This window comes from Equus quagga, chromosome 12 (genome assembly GCF_021613505.1).
Source record: "Equus quagga isolate Etosha38 chromosome 12, UCLA_HA_Equagga_1.0, whole genome shotgun sequence".
Lineage (NCBI taxonomy): Eukaryota > Metazoa > Chordata > Mammalia > Perissodactyla > Equidae > Equus > Equus quagga.
In genome coordinates, this window is record NC_060278.1 from 57,270,873 (window position 1) to 57,297,884 (window position 27,012).

General features: G+C 35.4%; 1 protein-coding gene across 7 annotated transcripts in view; it reads right to left on the bottom strand.

Annotated features, from left to right (window-relative positions):
- DENND1B (DENN domain containing 1B) overlaps nt 1-27,012 on the bottom strand; it is a 244,776-nt gene that overhangs the window by 45,626 nt on the left and 172,138 nt on the right. For all 7 annotated transcript variants that reach the window (XM_046678991.1, XM_046678992.1, XM_046678990.1 and 4 more), the window contains one exon: nt 15,291-15,392. In XM_046678991.1, coding sequence (XP_046534947.1) covers nt 15,291-15,392 — 102 coding nt within the window. The remainder of the gene's footprint in view (nt 1-15,290; nt 15,393-27,012) is intronic.

Genomic DNA, 27,012 nt, shown 5'->3' on the forward strand with positions numbered 1-27,012 from the left:
TAAACTGAAAGATTCATTTTCTGTACACACATGCACATATTATATATACACACAAATACAGACACCCAAGAATAAACTGAAATGTGGTATTAAAGGAGAGGAAGGCTGAAGGTATGAGTTCCCTAACCTCCTTTTTCTATTTTTGATTCAATAACAGTTTTTTCCCCAAGTGGAGGTGGTTCATGGCCGCACCACTCTAATAACTCAGGAGCACTTTATAGCAAGTGAAAAAGATAAGAACATTTTTAGCTACTGTTGCACAGAAATAATTTTGAACTCAAAAATATTATCTGTTGGAAAAGCTATGATATAACAATGTGCTGTAAACTGTTGCTTGATTAATAGCTACCCATATATCATTTAGTAAACGTGTATCTTTAGGTAATTGGAAGATACAGGTTTTGGAAAAATTAGTTTGGTATGGCAAGTAATGACAAATAATGACGAATAACTGTTAACAATGAAAGAGCTAAAGACATAACACAATATTAGGTTGCAAGCAGATTTTTAAAGAAATTTAAAAGCATGCTTTAAGCTGATACTTTTTTACATAAATCTTTATATTTTGCTTTTTATTCCAGAAGTGAAAATTAAAAACCTGACATGCTAATCACATCAAAAACATAAATAACATAATTGAAAATCTCAAAGAAATTCATAGACATAATTCCACAGTATGGATTCCATAATTTTACTATAAATTACAAATAAAATTGATTTAAATAAGAATATATATAATTCTCAAGATCAATAATATTATTCCTCTAAGTCATCAATAATTTTAAGAACTGGATTTTGTTAATCCTTATGACATGATCTTAAAGTAGTGTGACAACAGGTTACAAGATAAATGTTTCGAAGCAGCAAAAGTGCTCCCTGCTACTCTTTTCGACATTGATATCATTAAGGTTTTTCAAAGCACTTTCAACTTCTAACCATCTTAATCAGAAAATGAGTCAATTCAAAGGAATTATCTATTGTTTTAAATGCCCTTTAGTAAACAATACTGCTACATCAAAATAAACATTCACCACCTCAATTTTTAAAATACAATTAAATATAAAATGAATGCTTTAAAAAATGCAATAAAATATAAAGAATAGACTTCATGGCAAGCTTCTTTACACAAAATATAAAGAATATATTCTGATCAGATTCATGGATAAAACTTGAATATATGGCCAGTACTGGTAGGAATGTATCTTTCCACTAAGAGAGAAATTGTATGCTTTTCACAATTCTTTAATTCTTCACCAGTCACCGCATTTCTGCAAAATAAGTTATGCTATTAAAATGCAAAATAAAATCCAAACTAAGTTATGCTATTAATTAGCATTCTAAATGCCTTTAGTGGTCTAGACATATGTTATATAAACATTTAATTGCAATCAATCCATCCAAACTCTGAGGATGACAATAATTAAACTTTAAGATTCCTTTATCATTTTAAAGAAATATTTGATTTTTTTAAAAAGTTCATAAAAAAGATTGTTCTGGGGAGAGAGGGTCAGTGGTGCAATTCTTTACCAAGCTGGGGAAGAGGGAAGATGGAGTGCTGTTTTCGTGCTAACGTGACAATCCCGTTACTGAAGCAAAGCAGCGGAGACACCGGAGCGACGCAACAAACAAACCTACACCCCAAATTCCTTCTTCAGTCTGGAGGAAAAACCACCACATCTCAAAACTTTACCTCCTATTAGAAACCCTTCTTGGGCACAAAGATAAGATGGCTAATTTAATAAAATTAAAGTCTTGAATATATTTTTTAATGAATCAGAAATCTTTAGCAATTTAAAGAAAAGATTTAAATACAGTAAAAAATTACTTATAAAACACATTAATTTCTTATGGATCTTTAAAATTTCCTTTCTATATAATGCTTTGGGATAAAAAAAATATGTAGTCTAATTTAAATATTTCTTCTTATAAATGCTCGGTAAACCTTGACAGGTTAATGAAAACTCCACTCAAGTGTTACAATAAATTAAATCAACAGTTATTTATAGACACCTGCTAAATTCTGTTAAAGGCATTCCATTAGTAGCCATATATAAACAGAAACTGCTACAACAAGTGGGAATAAGGTAGGTCAGTTTAGAGGTAAACCAAGAGAATTAAGTATGTGAAAGAATAGGAATAAATTGTTTTTATAACATTTCAAAGATTAGGTAATCACTTGGCTGTAAGTATAGTAAATTAGACTTCCATGGTACAGTGAACAGGAAAACACTTTGAGTGTTTGAGTATAAAAAGCCCATTCAGTGTAATTTATTATTAGAATTAATAACTTAAAACAACATTAATGGGACAATAGTACCTTCCAGGAAATACCAACAGACAGACATTAAATAATTTGCATCAGAATGGAGTCTGTTGAACTTCATGACCAGCAGACCAAAGAATTAGTTAATTCATTCAATAAATATTTAATTGAATGTTTATGCCAGGCACTTTTTTAGATACCTGAAATACAGAAATGAATGAAACAGACAAAAAATATAGCCCTCATGATGCTTAAAGATCTAGTAGGGGAGCGGAGGAGTAATAGCATGAAATAAGAAATGCAATAAATTATGTAGGATGTTAGAAAGTGATGAGTGTTGGAAAATAAAATAGAATTGCATAAGGGAGGTTGGGGAGTGTTGGGCAGGAAACTTTAGATTTTAAATACAGTGATCAGGATAGATATGAGGAAGATGACATGTGAGCCAAGGCTTGAAAGCAGTGAGGAAGTAAGTGGTTTACAGGAGAAGAGGATTCTAGGACAAGGGAAACGCCAGCATACAGACCGCACTGAAACAGGAGAGTGCACATCCTCAGGAGGCCTGTACAAAGCTCCAGGAGCCAGAGAAAAACCAATCGCCCATGATGACTGTTCTCACGTTAATTCATACTCTCCAATCTCAAATGCCTCTGAATGATGCTAAACAATTCTACTTTCTCTCCAGTCCATTCACTATCTCATTTATCTCATATCTTCTCTTTCCTTAAATGTCCAACCACCACCCCCATTCTCTCTCAGCTGATGACATTGCTTCCTAATTTCACTGAAAAAAAACCCTGAAGCAATTAAAAGAGAAATTCTGCAAGCTGTAAGCATCACATTTGCCTGCTTCCTCCATCTCCTCCTCCCACAGACTGCCTTCTCTTGTAATGCATGAAGTATCTGTGCTCCTCGCAAAGACCCACTCCTCTAACAATTTTTTCTCCTTTCTCCTGAATACAGTTTTCTTTCTCTACTAGATCCTCCCAATAGCTTACAAACAATGTGTTATTTCTCTTCTCGACCCCACTTACTTCTCTAGCTATGTCCATTACTTGTTCCTTTTATAGTAAAACTCAAAAGAGCTGTCAGGACTTTTGTCTCCACACTTCTCCTTCCACGCTTCAATCACAATTTCTTCCTCAACACTTCAGCAAAACTGCTCTTGCTGAGGTACTCCTATCTCCACCTTACTAAATCCAGTGGTCAGTTCCAAGTCTTTGTTGTAATTAACTTGTGGCGAGCATTTCACAGCGCTGATCCTTTCCTCCTTGGTATTCTTTCTCTACGTGGCTGCAGTGATAACTACTATCCTGAATTCTCTCCTACCTCACTGGCCACTCACTCTTTCTGGCCTCCTTTGCTGTTGTCCTCTGCTACTGTCCAGTCGCTGGACCTCTTGTCATTTCCATTTATACTCGTTTGGTTATTTCACTTGGTCTCCAGTCTAACGGTTTTAAATACTTTAAATACTATCTATATGCTGATGACTCGCAAATCTCCAGTGTAATCTCCTCTGCCTCATTTATCCATTTGCCTAACCAATACCCCACTTGGAAACAGATGTCTAACAGACATCTCAGACTGAACATGCCCAAAATTTAACTCTTATTCTCACCAAAATCTCTCCTGCCCACAATCTTCTCCATTTCAATAAAATGACAACTACATCCTACCAGTTTCTTGGATGAGAAATCGTGGAATCACCTGTGACTCATCTTTCTCTCAGACTTCATATTAAATCTTTCAGAACATCCACATACTTTATATTCGAAATAGATCCATATTCTGACCAGTTCTCATCATATCTTCTACCAACCAGTTCCAAATTGCAATCACTTCTCACCTAGATTACAGCAATAACCATCTAAATCTTTGACCACCCTACAAGACGCTGCTCAAATGCCACATTCTCCATGAAATCTACACTGACTACACCATTTCAAACTGCAATTTCACCCTGACCCCTAGTAGTCCCCCTGTCCTGTTCTATTTACTTTTCCATAGTACTCACCATCTTTTAACATTCTACATAACTTATTTAATTTACTGTCTGTCCCCTTCCCACTAGAAATAAAAGATTCACAAAGTCATACATTTTTTTCTGCTTTGTTCTCTGATGTATCCCAGCATCCAGAACACTACCTAGTATATAGTAGACACTCGAATTATACTGGTGAGAGAATGAATAAAGAATACTTATATGAGTGTTTCGAAAACTTTTGTATGCATAATTTTTATAGTATTTCATTAATAATGCAGATTCCTGGGTTTTAATCCAGGCCTCCTGAATCAGGAACTCTGAAGGTGAGACTCAAGAATATACATCTTTAATAGACTTTCTAGGTAAATCTGATGCAGGTGGTTTGAGACCACATTTAGAGAAAACACTGCTTAGGATACTACTCGAAATTAGTTTACAAAGGATGCTGAAAAAAATGTATATTCTTTGTCCTGATAAGATATCTCCCCTGCGCACTCCTTCCTTCTGCCAGTAAGTCTTTGTATATTCACTATGTCCCATTTTATTTTTATTCCTTTCTCATGTTATCAAATATATGCTTGATACAGCTACTATCTTCCATCCATTCATATGTCAAATGTTTCCTAATACTCCAAACCTGTTGAATCTTTAGTACTAGTAATGCATGTGTTGATCTTAGCTATAGATTACATACCATAAATAACTATCACATGTATTTTTAAAAAGATTAAGAGGAAAATGTAGAAATTTATGTTAAAAGCTTTCTAAAATCTTCCAAAATCTCTAGGTAACATAAAAGGAAAACATCTGGCTTTTGACCCACTCCTTTTAACCAAAGTCTTATTAAGTCAGAGAAAGTGGGTCATAGTACAAAATACAGAGAGAGCTCAGGATCTCATAGAATTTGCACTTCTGCACACTATACCATTATGTGAATCCAGGTTTAAAATTATACACACCACTCAATTTAAAAGTGAGTAACATTTGACTCCTACAATTTTTGGATTATCCCTAATGAGTTCCATTATATTCAATTTTATAAGCACTTTATCAGAACTGTCAAAACATTTTCATGCCTATTCCTTATAATAAGGGAGTCACTCAGAAGTTTGATTTCTTTATTTAACAATATTATGTGCCTATTAAACATTAGATATTAGGATACAAAAACACTTAAAAAATGATCCTTGTCTTTATAGAGCCTATGACTAAAGAAGGAGCTAAAGAAACCAATGAATATTATATAGTGCAAACCCAAAACGCTGAAAGGAAAGGAATTTATAGAAGATTGGGAGGTCAAGAAGCTGGAAAAGGGACATCTGAACTGAGTATTGAATGACTGCGTTGGGTAATGTAAAGGACAGTAAATCCTTTTTTGACAGTAAGGGACAGTAAATCTTAATGGCTCCCTGGATCCACATCCTGACTCTACCATACACTAGCTACTGTGTAAACTCTCAGCAAGTTATTTAACCCCCCTATAATTTAGGTTTATAACCTACAAAGTCACAGTAATAATGTAATGATACGGTTATTGTGGAGACTAAACCAGATTAGATAAAGCATTCAAATAGTACCCAGCATAAGTCAGTACCCAAGAAACATTATTTTTATTTATTTATAATTACTATCATTCATTCTCTCATTATTTATTAAACATCTATTACAATTCAAGTTCAGAAGCATAAAGACATGAAACCATCTTCAAAGACCAAATAGCAAATCATTCAGAATGGCTGTTGCAAGGGTATTTCGAGAAGTATTGGAGAAAATATTAGAGAGACAGTAGCCAGAAGATGAAGAAATTTGTGTGCCAGGTTGGGGTTTGAACTTCATCCTAAATAATAATGGAAAAGATATAAGACTCTCAGAAAGAACATTCCCCAAACAGAATGGAGAATGGCTTGAAAGGGGAGCTAAATGAAAGAACATAAAACCAGTTAAACAACCTAAGTCACTGACACTGAAATTGGAGAGAATCAAACAGATAAATCTAAGTAGTATTTAGAAAGCAGAATCGATGGAACATAGTAAACAACCGGAAATTGGGTGCAAGAAGGGTTGGCAGTGACAGCATGAGCAAAGGTGACTTTTAATTTTCTGGTTTAGGCAACAAGGTAGCACTAGTTCCCAAAAGAAGTGCTGCAGGTGGGTCCAGTGTGTGTATATGTATACAGACATGCGTATGTACAGGGGTGAGGACTGCATTTGTAAGGGAGTGCATATGTATAGAGATACATACGCACACACACTTACATTAATATAGGTCTAGGGTATAGATATATTTGGGACTCATCATATATAGGTAATTAACACGGTTATGGTCTTACATCAGAAAACCCAGTGACATGGTATGAGTTAGAGAAGTAGAGGTCTGAGGATGAAGCCAAGAGGACTGCAACAGGTAGGGATAGGTAGAAAGCAAGCACAACTATAAAGGACACTGAAGGAACTGCCTAGAGAAACAGGAGGAAAAAGGAAGCTATATCACAGAGGAAAAGACACTAGAGTATTATAAGAAGTATTAGTAGTCAATATGCCAATAAAGAAGTCTACAAAAAAGGCATATTTAAGAAGAATAAAGCAAGGATTCTCCTCCTCTTCATTGCAACTGTAAAAACAAAAGCTCTCCTCTCATGAGAAACCATGGATAATAGGATAATAATGCAGAAAGGATAATAATGATGGCACGAAGACACTCTAGTAAGAAGACATTAAGTGCCTGAATTAGAATGTTCTATTGGTGTTTTTTGGCAATTTGTTTAAACTTTTTATTTTGAAATCATTTTAGATTTGCAGAAATGTTGCAAGTGCTATTAACAATGGGGTAAGCATGCCCCTAGTGACACACAGTGGTGAGACCAGGAACTCAAGGCCAAAGAACGAATATGGTGAAAATTTAAAACTGAAAACTTAATTTTACTTGAAGATGAAGGAGGGTGGAGGAGGGTAATTTATTTAAAATATTTTCACTTTAAAATAAACATGGCTATATTGTGGTAAAGAATGCACAAAGTGTATACACATTTTAGAAAAGTTCAGACGGCTTCCTGAAATGCTACGCTTTTCAGTGGGCTCCTAGAGCCACACCCCCACTCTTTTTAAAAACATGTTGTCCTTTACCATGAGGGGCACTTTCTTGGATGGAGAAGTTTGAGAAAGAGACATTCATATTAGCTTATGGAAGGTAGGAAAGGGTTTCGGAGGAATACTACAAGAGGTTTTCTCATTTGAATCTTCTCTATCATTTTCTTCCCTGATAAACTTAGAATATGTACAAGCAAAATTATTTTGGGAAAAAAAATCTATTACCATCTATTTGAACTCTTTCACTACTATATACATTTCTTAACAATAATCTAGACTGGCAGCTAACAGAAGGTCTATACTCATGGAGACCTCCTAAGTTTGCTGTTCTAGACCAGGCTCTTGGGTTCCCACACTGAGTTCAGTCATGGTCCTTAGCCATGGAGAGTGCAAAATAAAATGAGCGGAAAAAACTTTAGTTCCAGGGGCCTTAATTACAAACAATACATATATACACAAAAATAATTTCCTTTATTGTGTTAGTGCAATATGAGATAAAGGTAAGAGACCTAAAAATAATGGCTTAAATCTTTGTAAAGCTGCTAGCTAAAGAAAGTGGTGATGTCAGAGTTGTGGATTTAAGAAGCTGTTTCTGGGATTCCTTCCAAATCCATTATCTAAAGAGGAATTTATCCAAATGGAGCCAACTATCATCACTCTAAGCTATGTTTATTTCATGAAATCACGGAATGTTAGAGCCGAAAGGTATCTCAAACTCAGTGACCTTTCAGTCTAACTCAGGTTACAGACGCAGAAACTGAGGCCCAAAGAGGTTAAGAAGTCAACTGCCAATGAAAACACAGCTTATTACTGGCTAATCTGGAAACATTAAAAAATGTTTTTATACAATACTTAGATAATTTAAATAATAACTTAAATAATAGTTTAAATAATAATGATAAAGCAAACTACCAGAACATTCCCTTCCTTAGAAGGTCCTTCCCTGTGTGCCCCTCCCCCTCCACAGCAAAGCCCACAAACCTCCATTTGTCTTCTCCTTGTCTGTCTTTACAGTTTTACCACAAGAATGTTTCTTTTTCTTGCTGTTGAACATTACATAAAAGGACTCATCGTATTACTTCTTCAGTGACTTGCTCCTTACATTTAACTCGTTCATATTCAGTTCTGCTGCAGCTCATTCATTTCCCTGCCATACAGTGTTCTACTGTATGAATGTAACAATTTATTCATTTTAATACTGATGAATGTCTAGATTATTAGCAGTATTTTGATATTATGAGCAATTTTGATGAATGACTTTGGTGTAGAATTCAGAGTGAAATTGCTGGCTCAGAAAATTTACAAGTTTAACTTTACGTGGTAATGCCAAAGCGTTTTCTAAACAAACTGTGCAAATTTACACTCCCACAAACAGTTAAAACTTGGTCCCTTGCTCCATGCCTTTGCCAAAATTTCAGATTTTCAAGTTTTTAAGAGTGGGCCAATCTGGTGAGTATGAGGTGATATTTCATTGCTTTTTATTGGATGGTCTCTAATTAAAAATGAGGTTGATGATCTTGCATATCTTTATTAGCCATTCAGGTTTCCTCATTTGCATGTGCTTATTCAAGTCTTTTGCATAATTATATTGAGTATGTCTTTTACTGACATGCAGGAGTTTTTAACACCCTAGATTCTAAATCCTTGGGTGGGGGCCGGCCCAGGTAGCGCAGTGGTTAAGTGCACACGTTCTGCTTCGACGGCCCGGGGTTCACCGGTTCGGATCCCAGCTGCAAATATGGCACCACTTGGCAAGCCATGCTGTGGCAGGTGTCCCACATATGAAGTAGAGGAAGATGGGCATGGATGTTAGCTCAGGGCCAGCCTTCCTCAGCAAAAAGAGCAAGATTGGCAACAGATGTTAGCTCAGGGCTAATCTTCCTCCAAATAAATAAATAAATAAAACAAAATAAATCCTTGGCTGGTTCACATGCACTGCAAAATGGTATCTTTTCATGACCAAAAGTCCTTAATTTTAATGAAGTCAAATTCCTTAAGCTATTTGTTTATGTCTTAAGAAACTTGTCTCTACCCTCAAAGCAATAAAAATAATGTCAGTTTGGTGTCTTCCTTTCTAAATCTTTATACATTTTTGGTAGGAGAGGCTAAATTGTATAAGCTAGGAGTTCCAGTGGTAAAAGGCAGCACTTTCTCAGAGGGAAACTTTCAGTGTTTCAATGTTAAGTATGCTGTTTATTGAAAATATCTTTAATCATGCCTTTTTTTAAGCTTTTATCATGAATTTTATGAAAACTTTTTGCACCTGTTGTGATGATTTTTCTCCTAAAATCAGTTAATGCAGTGAATCACATTCATAGATTTCCTAATGCCATTTAATGTCTGGAATAAATGAAACCTGCTCATGAAATAGTATCCTTTTTATGCATTGCAAGAATTGGTTGCAAATATTTTGTTTAAAGTTTTGTATCTGTAGTCATGAGTGACACTGGCCTATAACGTTCTCTTCTCATGCAGTCTTAGGTTCTGGAATTGAGAGTGTCTTAGCCTTATAAAATAAACTGAAGAGTGTCTCTTTTTTGCTATAATCAAAACAGTAAGTTTTTGGAATTCAAATTGGAACCACTTGATTCTTGAACATATGGAAGAATATCCCTGTCTTATGTAGTAAATATTGTTTAAATTTAATCCACATATTTACCCATTTATTTTGTTCTTCCTTCCTTCTTGCATCTCAGACCTTCCATCTTGGATCTGAGAAAACTTTCCTTCTCCCTGAAGTACTTTCTTAATGTAGTTCCTTACGGATTTCTTTCTGCTTTTGGTGTAGTAGTCAGGGTTCAAGCAGAGAAGCAGAACGAGTAGGAGATTTGATTGATTGATAGACAGACAGACATACATATACATATGAGATTTATTACAAGGAATTGGCTTACATGATCATGGGGGCTGGCTAAGCAAGTCTGAAATTCACAGAACAGTAGTCAGGAAGGAAAAATCATGGCAGACCAAACCCATAGGCAGAGGCCGAAGCTATCATACACAGGTGGGATTTCTTCTTTCTCCCAGGGAAACCTCAGTCCTGTTTATAAGGCCTTCTAACTGATTCAAATAGGCCTACTCAGATTATCTAGGATAACCTTCCTTATCTAAAGTCAAAGGATGAGAGGCTTTCATTACATATGTAAAAATACCTTCACAGCAACACCTAGTTGTGTTTCATTGAATAACGGGGGACTGTAGCTTGGCCAAGCAGACACATCAACAAAGCCAACACAAGGAGCAAGCTCGGGTTTTGTTGGGAAACGTTGCTACATCACTCTTATAATTAAGAGGATTGTAGTTGGCATAGGATTCTACGTATTTTTTCTCAATACACTGAAGATATGGCAGTATCTTCTAGATTCCATTGTTGCTGACATGATGTCAGCTGTCAGTACGTTGTTCTTTGAAGGTAATCTGTCTTTTCTCTCATGTTGTTTTTAAAATTTTCCTCCTTTATTTAACGTTTCAGAGCTGAATATACTGCTTAGGTGTAGATTTCTCTTTATTTATTCAGTTTGGATATGTCAGACTTCTTAAATTTCTAAAATGGTGTATTTCATTGCTTCTGGCACTACCCTTTCAATTATTGTCTCTCCTCCATTTTCTTTCCCTCCTTTTAGAACTGATTATATGGATTTTAGACATTTTCACTCTACTCTTTATGTCTATTAACCTCTTATATTTTCTACTTCTTCATCTCTCTGTACCATATTCTGGACAATTTCTTTTTCAGATATATCTTCCAGTTCAGCAAATCTCTCTTCAGTTAGATCTGATCAGCTGTTAAATCCATCAATTTCCTTTAATTTAAACGAGATGCTTCCTTAACAAAAGTTTGACACATTCTTAAAACTGGCTTCACATTCCTTCAAGTTTTTATGCCCTGAACATTTTTAAAGCTTGTCTTTTTTTTTATTTATTTATTTAAATTTTTATCTTTTTCGGATGTGCATCATATTTCAAATTCTGGATACATTACATCACGTTCACCACCCGAACACTAATTATAGTGCATCCCCTCACACGTGACCCTAATCACCCCTTTTACCCTGCCCACTACCCCCCTTCCCCAATGGTAACCACCAGTCCAATCTCTAATGCTATGTGTTTTGGGTTTTTTTTGTCATTTTTATCTTCTACTTATGAGTGAGATCATATGGTACTTGACTTTCTCCCTCTGACTTATTTCACTCAGCATAATACCCTCGAGGTCCATCCATGTTGTCACAAATGGCTGGATTTCATCATTTCTTATGGCTGAGTAGCAGTCCATTGTGTATAAATACCACATCTTCTTTATCCATTCGTCCCTTGATGGGCACCTAGGTTGCTTCCAAGTCTTGGCTATTGTGTATAATGCCACAATGAATACAGGGGTGCAGGTATCTTTATGCCTTTGTGTTTTCAAGTTCTTTGGATAAATACCCAGCAGTGGAATAGCTGGATCATATGGCAGATCTATCCTTAATTTTCTGAGGATACTCCAAACTGCTTTCCATAGTGGCTGCACCAGTTTGCACTGCCACCAGCAGTGAACAAGGGTTCCCTTCTCTCCACACCCTCTCCAACATTTGTTGTTTCCTGTCTTGTTAATTATAGCCATTCTGACTGGAGTGAGGTGATACCTCATTGTAGTTTTGATTTGCAGTTCCCTGATAGCTAATGATGTTGAGCATCTTTTCACAGGCCTGTTGGCCATCTGTATTTCTTCTTTGGAGAAATCTCTGTTCAGATCTTTTCCCCATTTTCTAAGCTTGTCTTTTATTTCTTCGAACACCTTAAACACAGCTTTTTATATTCTATTTCTAATAATACTCATATGTAAAGTCTTTGCAAGTCAGTTTCCATCTGCTACTTCTACTAGTTCTCATTCATGATTTGTTTCCTTGGATATTGAATGATTTTTCACAGTGAAATTTCTGTTTGGCATTTTAGCTGGGAGAATTCTTTGGTACCTGGATGAAGGTGGATTCCTCCAGAGAGGATGAGTGTCTGCTTCTGCCTGGGGCCTGAGGACACTAACAGTTTAGGGTCACTTTGAAGTTGGCTTAGTTTGTCAGAACAAATCAGAAATTATTAATTCAGGCTTCAAATTTCTGCACAAGCTGGCCTGTGGTTACTCCTCGGTGGCATGTTTTCATCCCTCCTCTCAGTACCCGTGCTGTGGATGTACAACCCCCAGGAAACAGGTTAAGGGAAGGGGCACCATTACTTCTTGTTTACTTTCACACTAAGGCATCCCAGATTTATGGGAGTCAGGTCTCCTACTGCACTTCTCATCTTGGAAAGTAAGCACTGGGCTTTGTCTGCTGTGCCCCCTCACCACTAGAAGTTTTTTAAATCCTGAATTTTAAATTGTTTCATTAGTTAGCTCTGGACCCTTCCCTGTCATATTATCAGGAGTAACAGTTCACTTTAACTCAACTTAAAATATATGTTGCTCTCCTGGGTCCATGTTCTCTCAATTTTGCAGCATAAGCACTGCCAAATAGAGAACCTGAGTAATTCTTGAGCTATAATGGATCACAAATTCACAGTAATGAATACTAATCATTTGTAACTAATAAATATTTTTACATTATTTCAGAAAGATCAATAGCATCTTTGAGGATTCATCTATATTGATAATTTTTCACTGATTCCTATTTTGTTTCTATTTTGTTTTTTTTTTCTTCCAAGCTTTAGTGATGTATAATTGGTATACAAAGAACTGCATATAATTAATTGTAGACAATTTGGTGAGTTTGGACATATGTATACACTCCTGTTACCATTACCACAATCAAATTAATAAACATTCCATCATCTCTCAAAAGTTTCACTGTGTCCCCTTTGTGTTTTTGTGTTTGTGTTTGTGGTAAGAATATTCACATGAGATCTACCCTCTTAACAAATTTTTAAGTGCACAATACTGTATTGTTAACTATGGACACTATGTTGTACAGCAGATCTCTAGAACTTACTCATCTTTAGAAGTTTGTGAAACTCTCAAAACAAGAATCTTTTAAATCCTTTCAGGACCATCTTCAAGTATCACTTTCTTAAGCATCATAAAATGATATCAAATTCGAGAACATGGTCAACTGGAACATGTAAAACTAGCCAAGTTGTCCATATGATTGGTTCTACTTTGATTGATCATTTTCATATTTTATATTTAGCCTTTTTGAGCAAGTTACACTTTTCAAAATTCCTGCACAGATTTGTGTTTTGCTAATCTAATTGTTCTATGAGGCAGATGCTAAAATTTATTGGGCTTCTACAAAGTGTCATGCACTGTGCTGAGTGTATATGTATTTAATTCACACAAACTTTATCACAACCCTGTGAGGGAAGTGGTGATACTTCTATTTTAAGGAAAAAATAGACACTTATGAACAAACAGCTATTAAGTGATAAAGCAAAGATTTAACTCAACTCTACCTGACTCCTAAAAAATATGTTTTTTGTAACTACGTAAAAATAATTTACTGTGTCTGAACTTCATCAAATGGTAAGACTCTAGTTACAGAATCTCATGGTCAAAGAGAAGTAATAAGTTAAATATTCTACCCACCCATTCAATCTTTCATTCCCATAAAATTTGATCTTCACATCTCAGTTTTGACAATGGAAGGTAGTACTATCTCTTCTTGACAAATAAAAATACAAAAAGGGTACTGCTACGTAACTCAACACGCATGCATTGGATGACTAGTTTGGGACTGCACTGTGCTACATACTTCAGCATTTATACAGACTATCACTTGCTCCTCAACACAACCCTTAAGTATTCAATCTACATTGGAGCCCTCCAGGGACAAGAGCTCCAAAAGTAACCCACTCCAGCTCTGGAAATTCACAAGACACCTTTGATCTTGAAACCCATCAAACGTCATCCTGCTCCTTAAGGCTATGTATTAGATAAATCTAAGCTTTCTTTAAGGTAAGACTTCACATACTGGAAGACAGTTACATCCCCCTCACAGAGTATATTCTAACTCAAGATTATTTTTTAAAACTTCCTCAGAATATAGATAATAGTATTGGATTTGTCGCCATGCTTATTTATTTACTTAACTAATTTGAAGGTTATTTCAGGTTATATGGTATCTTTCCTCCTAAGAGTCCAAAGGAATTTCTATTAGACTGTCAGTTACTCAAGGGCGTTACTCAGTTTTTATTCAAGTTTGCATCCTGGCCCTGAGCACAGTTTATGACACAGTGTAGGTCTTCAATAAATGTTGAATTCACATAGCTAACTTTACACTTAGAATTGTCACGTGGGATAAGAAAAGCCAGTGTTAAGAACTTAATTTAAATTATGTAGACAGAAACTATGACAAGCCTGAATTAGGGAACTTGCGATCATCACACAGTGGGATGAAAGCAGCAGCACATCTCAACTTTCTAATGTGAAGTTACTGCTGTGAAGCAACTGCTTTTTGAAATGGCAGTTATATTTTCTAAGCCAAAAATCAAGAAACATAGTATGACTATAAATTTTTTCTGAATTTTGAATTTATTATTATGAAGCCTTACAAAGTTTAAAAAGTTACATATTTATGAATTATTTTTATAAACTGGATTACACAGGGACTGTCCTATAAAAAATACAGTTTGTTTACCAAGTCAAACTACCAGACCAAAATAACTCCTTCTAGGATGACTGACGTAAAACTAGTCTTGTTGCTTTTTGACTGTGCATGGATACTGTTCCTCAGTGAGAGCATCAGTTTAGCACTTTTGATGAGGAATTTTTTTAAATAGGGAAATTATTGTTACATAATATTTCTGGAGTACCACGCCATAAATAGCCAGAATTACAAAAGGATGAAAAATTTCTTGAAATTCTAGCAAAGATATTACTCAGGGTTTAGACATAATTTTATAGTGATAAAAATGTATTACGCATTTCTGCTCCATTTCTGTAACTTTCCATTACAGAAGAAAAATGTGGAGGTCCACTCTTACCTGCTTAAAAAGTTGGAGGTTAACTGCAGTTTCCAAGAATTGTTTCATCAGACTTGAGCGGTGCTTCACGAAACTCTCCTCACAGAAAGTGACGGGCTCACCCTGGAGAGAAAGAAAGAATTTTAGGGTGTCAACAGTCAGTCAGAGAGAACCAGTCTCTCTAAAGAGACACATGGAGAGTTACAGAGGAAGTGTAAGACACAAATCAGCTTCAAGGTGCTTAAAGTCTAAAGGGAGTCAGACTCTTATACGCAATAGGCGGATTTCTGGCTAGTAGAAATGTGCCTCCACCATAGCTGCCTAACCAAGGATCCCTTGGGCTCTTAAAATTGCTCAATGTCACTTTCTAAGTAAGATTAACTCCCCTAAAAACAAAGATTTAACATCATTAGAGGGAATTACGAGTATTAAAAACAGCACGCACACCTGACAAAGTCCAACAACTATACTTTCATCTTGATTAGAAAACATTCTTAATATAAACTTTGCATTATTTTTGCCGTTTATATTATGATAATTAATTTATTTTTAAATTAATTAAAAGGTCTTACAATCACATTCTCTTCATGATTGTAGATACAATTCCGATTGGACAGTTTCTAGGATAAGTCTCCACTTGGGATCTGCCTTAATTTACCCTATTTGCTAAGTAATCATAACTTTGTCCGTGTCTCGTGGTAGCTTATGCTCCATTAAATGCTCTTCCTCCTCCAAATCAGCAAGGACTTAAATTCCAAATACAGATGCCACTTGTTCCATTTACTCCCGTACATGATCTCAGAAAATCATCACTCACCGGCTGATCCCTACCACCTGCTGCTTCCCTCATCAGCCTGAATGGTCCCCTTACCCGTTCAGTACTTATGAAGATAAGTGACTGAACTTTATGACCAAAATGAAACAGAGATTAGTGACAATGATTCGTTATAATGAGTCTTGTAGCAATCTCTATGTCGCAGTAAAAGGAAAAAAGTGAGCTTGTTCACCTTCTAATAGAACTTTGAAAAAATATTAATTATAATTTAATTTTAAGGAAGAGTCAATGCCTTGATTACAGGTATCTGTAAGTAAAATTCTGAAAATTGGTTCTCCCATGAATAAAATAATGAAACTAACAATCTGTAATTCAACTGTTACCACTGTTTGAAGGAAACTAATGACACCACAAAACTGCACTGTTCAATACAGTAGCTATCAGTCACCTGTAGCTATTTATGTTTAAATTTATTAAAGTTAAATAAAACTAAATATTCAGTTCCTCAGTTGCACTAGCCACATTTGAAATGCTCAGTAGCCACGACTGTCTTGTGGCTACTGTATTAGACACACAGAGATAGAACATTTCCTTTATCACAAAAAGTCTTCCTGGATGGCACTGCTATAGAAGAAAGAAAATAAAATTCAAACAAATTATTAGAGAAGATAATTCAATAAATCTATCAACTATTGTCACCTATCACCAGCCACCAGTCAATGATCCATAATAAAACTTCCATTATAAATTTTTATACTGATTGTTGCCATTCTTAAGTGTTATAGAATGATTTTTAAAATATATTTCTTAAAAACTGGATTAATTTATATAAGTATATTTTGAATAATCAAAATACACTGTATTTGCCACTATCATAGAACTTACAATCTAACAGAGGGGGGAAAAAAGCAACAAACAGGCAATCCCATTAAAGATAAAGGTCTATTGTTTTTGTATCCCTGGTATTATCATCAGATTTAGTTACATCAGGAGCACAATAAATGCTTTATAAATGAATAAATGAAATAGCCAGTGACCTAAGCTCTGCTCCACATGACATATTATCTTTTCAAAAGTAAATACAAATTTTAAAAATAAATAAAATCATTGCCGCTAATGGCAGTCCCAACTACATCACTGCTATTACAAAGTGATCAGAACTATTGATAATTTTAGTTTTCATTTGATAGATTTTTTTCTCCAAACATGAGAGATGTATTTTACTAACATCAACCATCTGTCTAAAAGTTTCATTAACACTGCAGAATACTCTTCAATTCAAATAAAAAGTTCTATCTCCAACTGAAAAGTTTAGACTTCCTATGTGACAAGCAAGCATTTCTTTTGATAAGAAGGAGTGGAGGGCAGTGGGATGGAAAATCTCAAGGTGAGGGAAAACGGATGAGAGCAAATTCTACCTATGCTTTCTCAAGACTTGGGTATAATTTAGTCATTAACCAATGTGAATTATGCTGGGAAATCTGTCCTCATTAATCTTTTAGCAATTGATTTCAACCTTTCAGGAGAAAGTTCGGATTTGCTGTCCATTCAACTTTTGGTAACAGCAACCATGGTAAAAGCTTTGAACTGAACCTTCAACTGATTAACACAATTTGTTTACTAAGAATGTCTGATAATAACAAAAACAAAGCCCAGACACATATTAAATTCTCTCTCAGGGGAAAGAAAAAATAAGTCTTGATTAGTAATGCTCTAAAGTTTCGTATTAATACACAGGAGTCCCAATTATTGTCATCCTTCGGGTGGATGCTATGAAACAGATTATAAATGACTCCCTAGTAGGAGTTCTTTTAAACCCAAGTCAAGTTGAATGGTATGATAAGAAGGAACTCTGATTAGGATCTTCTGATTTATTTATGATCTGATTAAAAATGAGGATTAGGATTGAGTGGTTTTTCAAAAACTTTTGTGTTCCAAGTAGGGTGACTATATGTCCAATAAATTCCCAATTTAAGCCTGTGGTATGAAAGATTTCATTTGGGGGCTTATGTGGCTTCAACAGAGGAAATATGAGCTGGTTTTGAAAACTAAGGGAAGCTTTATGAAACAAAGATGGAAAAGATAGTCTTGAGAGAGAACAGACACAGACAAAAAGAGAGTAGTGTGTGTGGAGTGGGTATGAATTAGAGAAAGCACCTAGTGGCTAACGGATGTGAATTACAGAAAGTACCATACTGGAAAAGGCCCTATGTGATGTTCTAAGACGTTAGTTATCTTCTTGAAGACATCAAGAAGCTCACAGAAGTATCTACTCAATGAATTGATACGATTATATTTGTGTTTTAGTATGGAGAGTTAATAAGCAAGAGGAAATAATGGAAATAGGGAGATCAATTAATAGTCAGTACGATATAAATCAGGCAAGAAAAGATGAATGAGGTGGTAGAAAGGAAGAAATAGTAACGACTCTCATTAGTTAACACTTACAGGGCACTTATTACTACTATGAATAGTAATGACAACTGCTAATGCTTACATAATACTTATTATGTGCCAGGCATTGTTGTGAGCACTTTACACATATGAACTCATTCAGACCTCAAGCTTATTGTCTTACTTTATACATGAGTAAACTAAAAATTAGAGAAGGCCTAAGTAACTTGCTCTAGATTGTACAGCATGTAAGTGGTAGAGGTAGGATTCAGACTCAGTCCATGTTCTCAATCTCCAAATATCCCATTTCTGAGTATCCAAGATAATGTGAAACATTTTATTCATTCCACATCATGTAATCTGTAAAAGTACAATGGTCTGTGATTATGATTCCATATCACAGATAAGGAAGCTGAGGCTCAGAGACTTTAAGTAGCTTAACCCAAGTTGTGAGTCTTTGAAGTTCATGTGGTTAACTACACTGCTAAACATTTCATGGCAAAATCAAAAGGACTCGTCTATCAACTGATGTTCAGCAGTGGTTCTTAAAGTGTGGCGCAGGGGCTCAGCCCTTTTCACAGGGTCTGCAACATCAAAACTATTCCCATAATGATGCTAAGACATTATCTGCCCCTTTCACTTTCATTCTCTCCTGAGATCCAGTGAGTTTACCAGAGGCTACGTGATGCGCCATACTGTAACAGACTGAAAGCAGAATCAAATATGATAATCCAGTCAACTTTTTAAAGCCAGATATTAAAGAGATTTGAAAAAATGTAAAATAATACCATTCTTCTGGCATTATAATATTTTGTTTAGAAATATAGTTATTTTTCATAAAAATGTGTTTTATGTTTATCTGTAGTGGGTTTGTATTGTTTTAAAATAAATTAATAAATATTTAAATTATTCTCAGTTTTAATTTCTAATATGGTAAAGAGTGAAGGATATACCCCACACAAACAAAAGGTCTTTGATGTCCTTGATAATTTTTAAGAGTGTAAAGACATCCGGAGACAAAATGTTTAAGAACTACTGATATACAGGAACAATACAAGTAGAGGTCAAAGATGACTTGAGATTTCTAGCTCAAGAATCAGAAGACGATATCATTTATTAAAGACTAGAAATACAGAAAGAAAACCGGGCTTAAGAAGAAGTTGATAAACTCAATTTTGGCATGTGTCTCTCTTAGGTCAGATCCTAAGCCAAGCCTGAGACAGGGATTCTTGTTCAAGTGATTTGTTGGTGGAGAACTCTCAGGAAGTAGCTATTAAGGGAAACAGGATGGGGCAGGGGACAAAAGGCAAGCAAGAATATGGCCTCAGTTGGAGACCAGCTTCAGCCTGAACCCATGGAAAAGCACTAATTGTACAGCAGAGCTGACCCCACCTTGAGGCGAGGAGGCCAGTCTCTTATACCGTACATCCATCAGTCATTCCATGCAGTCTTCCCTGGTGGGAGCAGAGGGGGAGAAAAGGGGTGTGCCCGGCAAAGCACTTCCCATTTAGTCAAGGGCAATTTTTCTTTGAAAAGGGCACCAGCCAGGACAGAGCATCTGGGCAGGGCACCAACAATATCTGCTAAAGCATGCTAAGGCAAGCAAGGTGCCTGAAGGGCACACGGAGATATGTAGTACAAATGTTTGTAAGTGTCAAGTTCAGAAAATGTGCTGTTAAATATATATTTAGGAATTATTTGCATAGAGCTAAGTATTACAGTTAAGCTTATCACCCTACTCAGGGAAAACGATTTATGCAATTGAGAAATATTCATCTATAACCTATTTTTAAAAGTTATATTGCTCATTGACAGAAAAACTAAGAAAATAATACATGACTCTATGGAGACAGAATAATCAGGTAGAAACACAGCACGGTGGGAAAGAAAATCTCTTCATGGGAAACGTCTCACATGATGGAAAAGTAACTGAATTTTTGTTCCATGGAACAGTGATGAAGCAACAGAGATGAATCAAAACCCAAATCAGAGGATGGCCCCCGGGCCGAGTGGTTAAGTTCGCGCGCTCTACTTCAGCAGCCCCAGGGTTTCGCCGGTTCAGATCCTCAGCGTCGACATGGCACCATTGATCAGGCCATGCTGAGGCGGCATCCCACCTAGCACAACCAGAGGCACTCACAACTAGAATATACATATATACACCGGGGGGCTGTGGGGAGAAGAAGAAAAACAAAAGAAGATTGGCAACAGATGTTAGCTCAGGTGTCAATCTTTAAAAAAAATAAATAAAAACTGAAATTATATCAATGGAATGTTACAGAAGGGCCATGGAAGGATATTAGGAAAATATAATTTTTACTAGAGTAGGAAAGAATTCCATATTACAGAGTAGAGAACCACGCTTTCCAGAAAGGAAGCAACAACATTACTTGCTATTACACTTAAGTATCATGTCAGTCAACACATATTAAGAATGAATCAACAACATATTAGGTACTCTATGATGAGGCTCACTTGGTAGTTTGCAATTAATAATAGTAAAAGTACCAAAGTTCATACCTGATTTACTCTTTAAAACATATTAATCAGGGCAGACTCAAGATTATCCATAGAATGATGTCACACTCAGTCACTTGTATAAAGACTAATAAGCAGAAAGGAAAGAGGTACCACTGGAGCCGGGTATGCTAGGAACTGTATGTCACCGTTATCTGATGGTATTTAAATAAGACCCATCAACTAGTTGTGGCAGAAAAATGACTTAGAACTGCCCTCCAGTGGCATAAATCTGGTCTATATGGAACACATGATCTGCCTCACAAAGTCTCGAATTACTTTCAACAGAAAGAAGTAAATTCTCCCTCCTCCCTCTGAATATCCAGAACCTTTTGTGTCTTTCTTTCAGTACTTTATTTTCTGCTTTGTATTGAAAGTTATTTTTATAAATCTTATCTGTGAATTCTTGAGGTTATGACTAAATCCGTATTCATCTTTGCATTCCCCATAGTACCCAACAGAGTATCTTGCATTTTGAGTGTTCAATAAATCCCCGATAGTTACTATTTGAATTATTTATACAGGATAATTAAGGCACAGGTAAGATATGGGTGAGATGGGGTTGTTTGTCCTGCTCTAATATTATGCTCAGCTTCAGAGTGATTATCATTATTGACTTAATATAGTAGTTTTGTTTGTTTTTAACAATGGATATCTTTCACATTCTACATTGTCCTCTGGAGTAGGAAACTTAGCAAAAACAAGAAAATACTTAAAACATAGACTAGGATGTGTATGACTTAGTAAGAATCCATACTGAAACAAAATTAAGGTATCAGGAAGAATGAACTCTACAAAGATGTGAAATATAATACAAAGCATCAACATAATACTTATTCACTTCTTTAATGTACTTTGACTTCATATGCAATATCACTGTTACTTAAGGAATTGAAATAAAAATGTCTACATATTGACAGTATGTTTACATTTTTAAATTTCTGAAAGACTCTGCTATTGGTTCTTTCATGAAAATATTCAAATATATTCAGGTTCCCACATAAAACAATAATAAAAGATTTTTCAGGTTTTATATTTATAGCATTTTTCTTCCAAGTGTCCCAATGCTATTATTATGTAAGTTACTGCAGGTCTACTCTCTGAGTTTATTAACCATGAAAAGAATACTTTCTTCTATTGCTGAAACCTACTGATGAAAAAAGGGTCTCGTATTCAAATCATAAATTTTAATCATTAGTAGCAGCAAAATCTTCTCTTTGTACATATTATTCTGTGAGTTTATCCTAAAGTTATTCTATCTGTTGACATAGCTATTGATGTTCCATTTGCCTATGATTCAGAAAGTTAAGACGACAAAAATTAATTTTTTCTAAACTAGACACAGCTATTTCTAGAGGGAAAAATACCGTGTTTTCATGAAACATATCAGAGTGACGCAAACCCTGACTGTCGAAGTCTAGTCCTACCCCACCCACAGGAGCTGTGCGGCACTTTTACATTCTCGCTAAAGCAACTAGGCAAAATTCCCTCTCTGCTAACCATAATAATACAAATGAAAAGGAAGTTCCATAAAGGCAACCAGATTCCATCAGAAAGCCAAACACACACACATTTCGTTGGTGGCAACCATCTCTAAAGTTGAGCTTGGGTAATGAGATGAGCAGAAGCCTAAAATGTTTTAGTAACCATGAACTGTGAGGCGTGAGTAAAAGGTGCTTTTCAACTTGGATTTTTAAATCTCTAACAAGTTGACAGTTACAAATTTGTTAAATGGAAGCTTTAAGGCAAAGATTTAGTGAATGGCCACATAAATTACGGATGCCAATCCTGTGCTTAAATTGATTGAGCTTAATCACAAAATACAACATTCCTTACTGATAATATTTTAAAGAAATATAATCCAAAAACATGTCTGAAGGACAACACTTCCAACCTCCCAAAAAGAGCGCCAGATTACTAACCAATCTTTATTTAAAAGTAATTTACTTTTTATCCATGAGCAGGGCTCACAGCAGCCTAGAAAACCTTGAGTGACTGAAACAAATGACAGCACTCTAGGTAGTCAAAGGAACAGATCTGAGTGTTACTTCTCTGCTCTGAGACAGGATAATCAAGTATGTGCCTTTGGATACTCTAAGCAATGTTTGACTCAGGCAAACATTTCTTTAGCATTAGCTGTTGGTCAAAAATTTAACTTTTATTTTTAATAGCTTGTGACACAAATGATACACAGAGGTACAACTTAATACCCTTTATTAGTTATTTAATGCAATCATTTAAAAGTATTCTCATATTTATGACAATGTTTTTCTTTTGGGGATCAGAAGAGGGTACTTTATTTTACTTATGTTAAGGGACTTTCCTTACCAAATTTACTACTTACAAAATGTCATTTTTAATAGTAACAGCTAATATACAGAGCACTGACTACTTGCCAGGCACTGTTCTAAGTAACTTATACGCATGAACTCATGTTATCCTCCTCTAAACAACCCAATAAGCAGTATTACCTTTTTTGTTTTTTCACATGAGGAAACTAGAGCACTGAGCAGTTAATTTGCCCTAAGCCATATAACTAGTCAGTCCCAGAATGGGGATTTGAGCCCGTCTGTCTAGTTCTAGAGTCTGTGTTCTTATCACTTTTACTTCAATTTATTTAGCACATTTATTTGATCTCACATTTTTTATTCTTAAATAGCTAACTTGCCACTGGCTAAAATCTCAAAAAAGCATAATATCCATTATTTCACTTAAGTCACTTTCCAACAACTTGAAGGAGTTTTAAATTTTTCTCTATAATTAAGAGCAGGTACAATTTATTTGTCAACCACGCCAGTGTGTCACTTAGAAAGTGTAAAGTAGGCCCTATGTGAAAACTAACAACGTATTTAGTTATCACTCAGACATTCTAAATGCTTGATTTATAAAATAAATTACTCTTTAGCAGTCTACAGCATATGTCTTCAGTATCTGCATGTGAAAATGAACATTCGGATCATCCTGGAGGGCCTTCCCACCCAGCTCCATATCCACTGGTTCCCAGTGCTACTGTGGAAGACTGGCGGGAAGAGGCAGTTTGAGCGGTGCCAGTTACTCCAGGTAGGCAAACTATAAATGGAAACAGGGTAATCACAAATTATTTCCCCCACTTATAAACACACTATGAGATGCCTACGCCATTTGTTTCTTTTGAGAAAATTCCTAACACTTTGTATCATTTTAGTCTTTCCATAAGTGTACACTGAATGCCTTCCCTGCATCTTCATTTAGAAGAACTGTGTGTTCAGGATACTTATCTCAAGGTGTGCAAGAAATAATAATGGAGGCCAGATAGAAGAGAAATATGCCACACTGAACCAAGAGTGGGACTGCAGGAAGTGCAGATTCAAATTCAGGCCCCACTAGTGGCTGAGGAACCTTAGTAAGGTTATTTAAACTCTATGAATACCATTTCCGTCAACTCTAAAATGAAAAGGGTAATATTTTGAAGAGTTTATCTAAAGGACTTATCATTGCCTGGTACCCAGTGGGTGCTCAATGGTCAGTTATTGTTTTTGTTTTTTTTTTAAAGATTGGCACCTGGGCTAACAACTGTTGCCAATCTTTTTTTTTTTTCTGCTTTATTTCCCCAACCCCTACCCCGTACAAAGTTGTATATCTTAGTTGCAGGTCCTTCTAGTTGTGGGATATGGGACGCCGCCTCAACGTGGCCTGATGAGCAGTGCCATGTCCACACCCAGGATCCGAACCCTGGGCCGCCGCAGCAGAGCATGAGAACTTAACCACTCGGCCACGGAGCCGGCCCCGTCAGTTATTGTTTTAATAGCAATTAATAATTATGAATATCAGTAAAAAAACAAGAACTATAATAACATATTTAAAAGGGAGAAGAAATGTGTTAAAGAAAATAAGTATAATTAATTCATAGAAAGAAATGGTCAGTATGAACTACAGCTTCAAGGACCAGGAAGGAATGAGATCCATTAAAAGCGAGAAAGATACAAGCGCTGTCAGGAAGGAAGGACATTATAAATAAAGGACTGGAAGCTGGAGAAGCCTGGGACATTTGGAGCCTCAGGTGGCATTCTCTGCGTTGAGCCAGAGTTTAGGAAGAAAGTAAAGGAAGACACAGATTGCTGCCCACTGTAAGGGCCCTGAATGCCAGGGGGAGGGAAGGACCCTGAGACCCTGCTCAGTCACAGGCCTAATCAGCAGGTTTAATCTTGTGAAATGTAAGGGAAATACTGGTTCATTTCTATATGTGTATAAACAATCCTGAAATTTTGAAATGTAATACCTAATTAAAGAATTCATATCCATTTAAAGCTATGTAGTAATTTTTCCCTTTCCAATTGTACTCTAAGAGCTAGAGAACACTACTGCAATATATTTATGAAAAGAGACAAAACCATGAAAAAACTGTAACTTCTAAATGTGGCTCTTTTTTTTTACATCAGAACATATATCAAAGATATATGCCTATTATATGTGTCCAAAAAGAGTTCATAAAATAAAAAGTAAATGCAGTTTTAATAAATTAGAATACAGTGTAATTTGTCAAGATAATGCCTAAAACAATAAAAAATATTTTATACACAAAGAAATATATTGTTTTTCCTTAAAAACTATTTCTTTTTGAAATAAATGGAAAAAACTGTCTGAATACATTCAGTATACTTCAAAATTTAAGCTTTCATTCAAAGACTGAGTCAAAAGAAACGTAAAGGCATACAGAAGGAAAATACTGCCCCCCAACTCCCAGAAAGAACTAGCAGTAAAAAAGGAAGCAGAAAACATCAAACACAAAAAGAAAAAATGTGGAATAAATCAACAAATAAATTTATAATAAGATGCAATCAACAAACCGGAAAGATATTCTATGATGAAATTACATATTTTCCCAAAGATATTGGGAATTTGGCTTTCAATCTTTTTTTTTTAAAAGGCAAAGTCATAGAAATCTTGTACCCCTATCTGCTCAATTAAGCTCAAAGGAGAAGAACATTAAGCTATAAAAACTATAGTAATTAATATTAAAAATGGGATATTTTTATAATTTCAACCAACACCTAACACATTGATAATTTAAATCATTTAAGAAAACTTTCTCTTCAATTTGCTTTCCTCAAATGTGAAGTCTTTATAAATTTAAAAAGGAAAATGAAAAGAAAATTTGCTTATAAAGATTAATAAGTATTTAAACATGGAAAATTCAAGCAGAGTGATACTTTTAATTTTTCCTCCTGTACTGTAAACTCAGAATCAATCCCTCTTTAAAAAAATTTGACAACTTAATCACTAATCTTGTCTTTCAAACTCATTTTTATGCTTTAACTGATATTCAGTAATATGAATGCTCTTTGCGTATGGATGACTGATTTCCATTAGGATCTATAACTGTCAATTTTTTAAGACTCGCCCATGTGAGATATGTATCTGTGTAGAGTACTATGAGTTCTATAATGCTTTAAAAACTATACACATATTTCAAAGAGATCAGCGTGCAAATTAGACATGTCCTTAACTCGACACAGCAGCTGATCTGCCCATACCTTTAACGACTCCTTCTAATAACTCAGTAACTCCTTAGAGGTATAAGACACACTGGGTGGGAACTACTAATTTGGAAGTCAGTTTAGAAAGGATATAACCCATTCACATTTGTTTAGTGCTTTACGGTTTGTGATAGGGTTTACACACTAATCCTGAAAGGCAGACCGGGAAAGTATAAGAATTTTCATTTTACAAATAAGATCAAAGTCCAGAGAGAGTAAGGAAAAGGGTCAAGGTTACACAGCTTAATAATGGTGGAATTTCTATCAGACAGCAGGTCTTATTACTTATTACTACCTCAATATTTTTTATCCATTATAACTTATTTATTTGGTCATGGAAGGACAGTGTAATAATTTTCATAAAATCAGACTAACATACTTAACAAATAATTCAGAGACAAAAACAAATATATTTTGATTTGTACCTTTGAGACTATCTAAAAACTTGGCTACAATTATACATAATAATGATTTTTAGGGTATTAAACAAAAAAGAAATGGCCAAATGAGCTAGGATATGCTAAATAGATAAGCCCTCTTA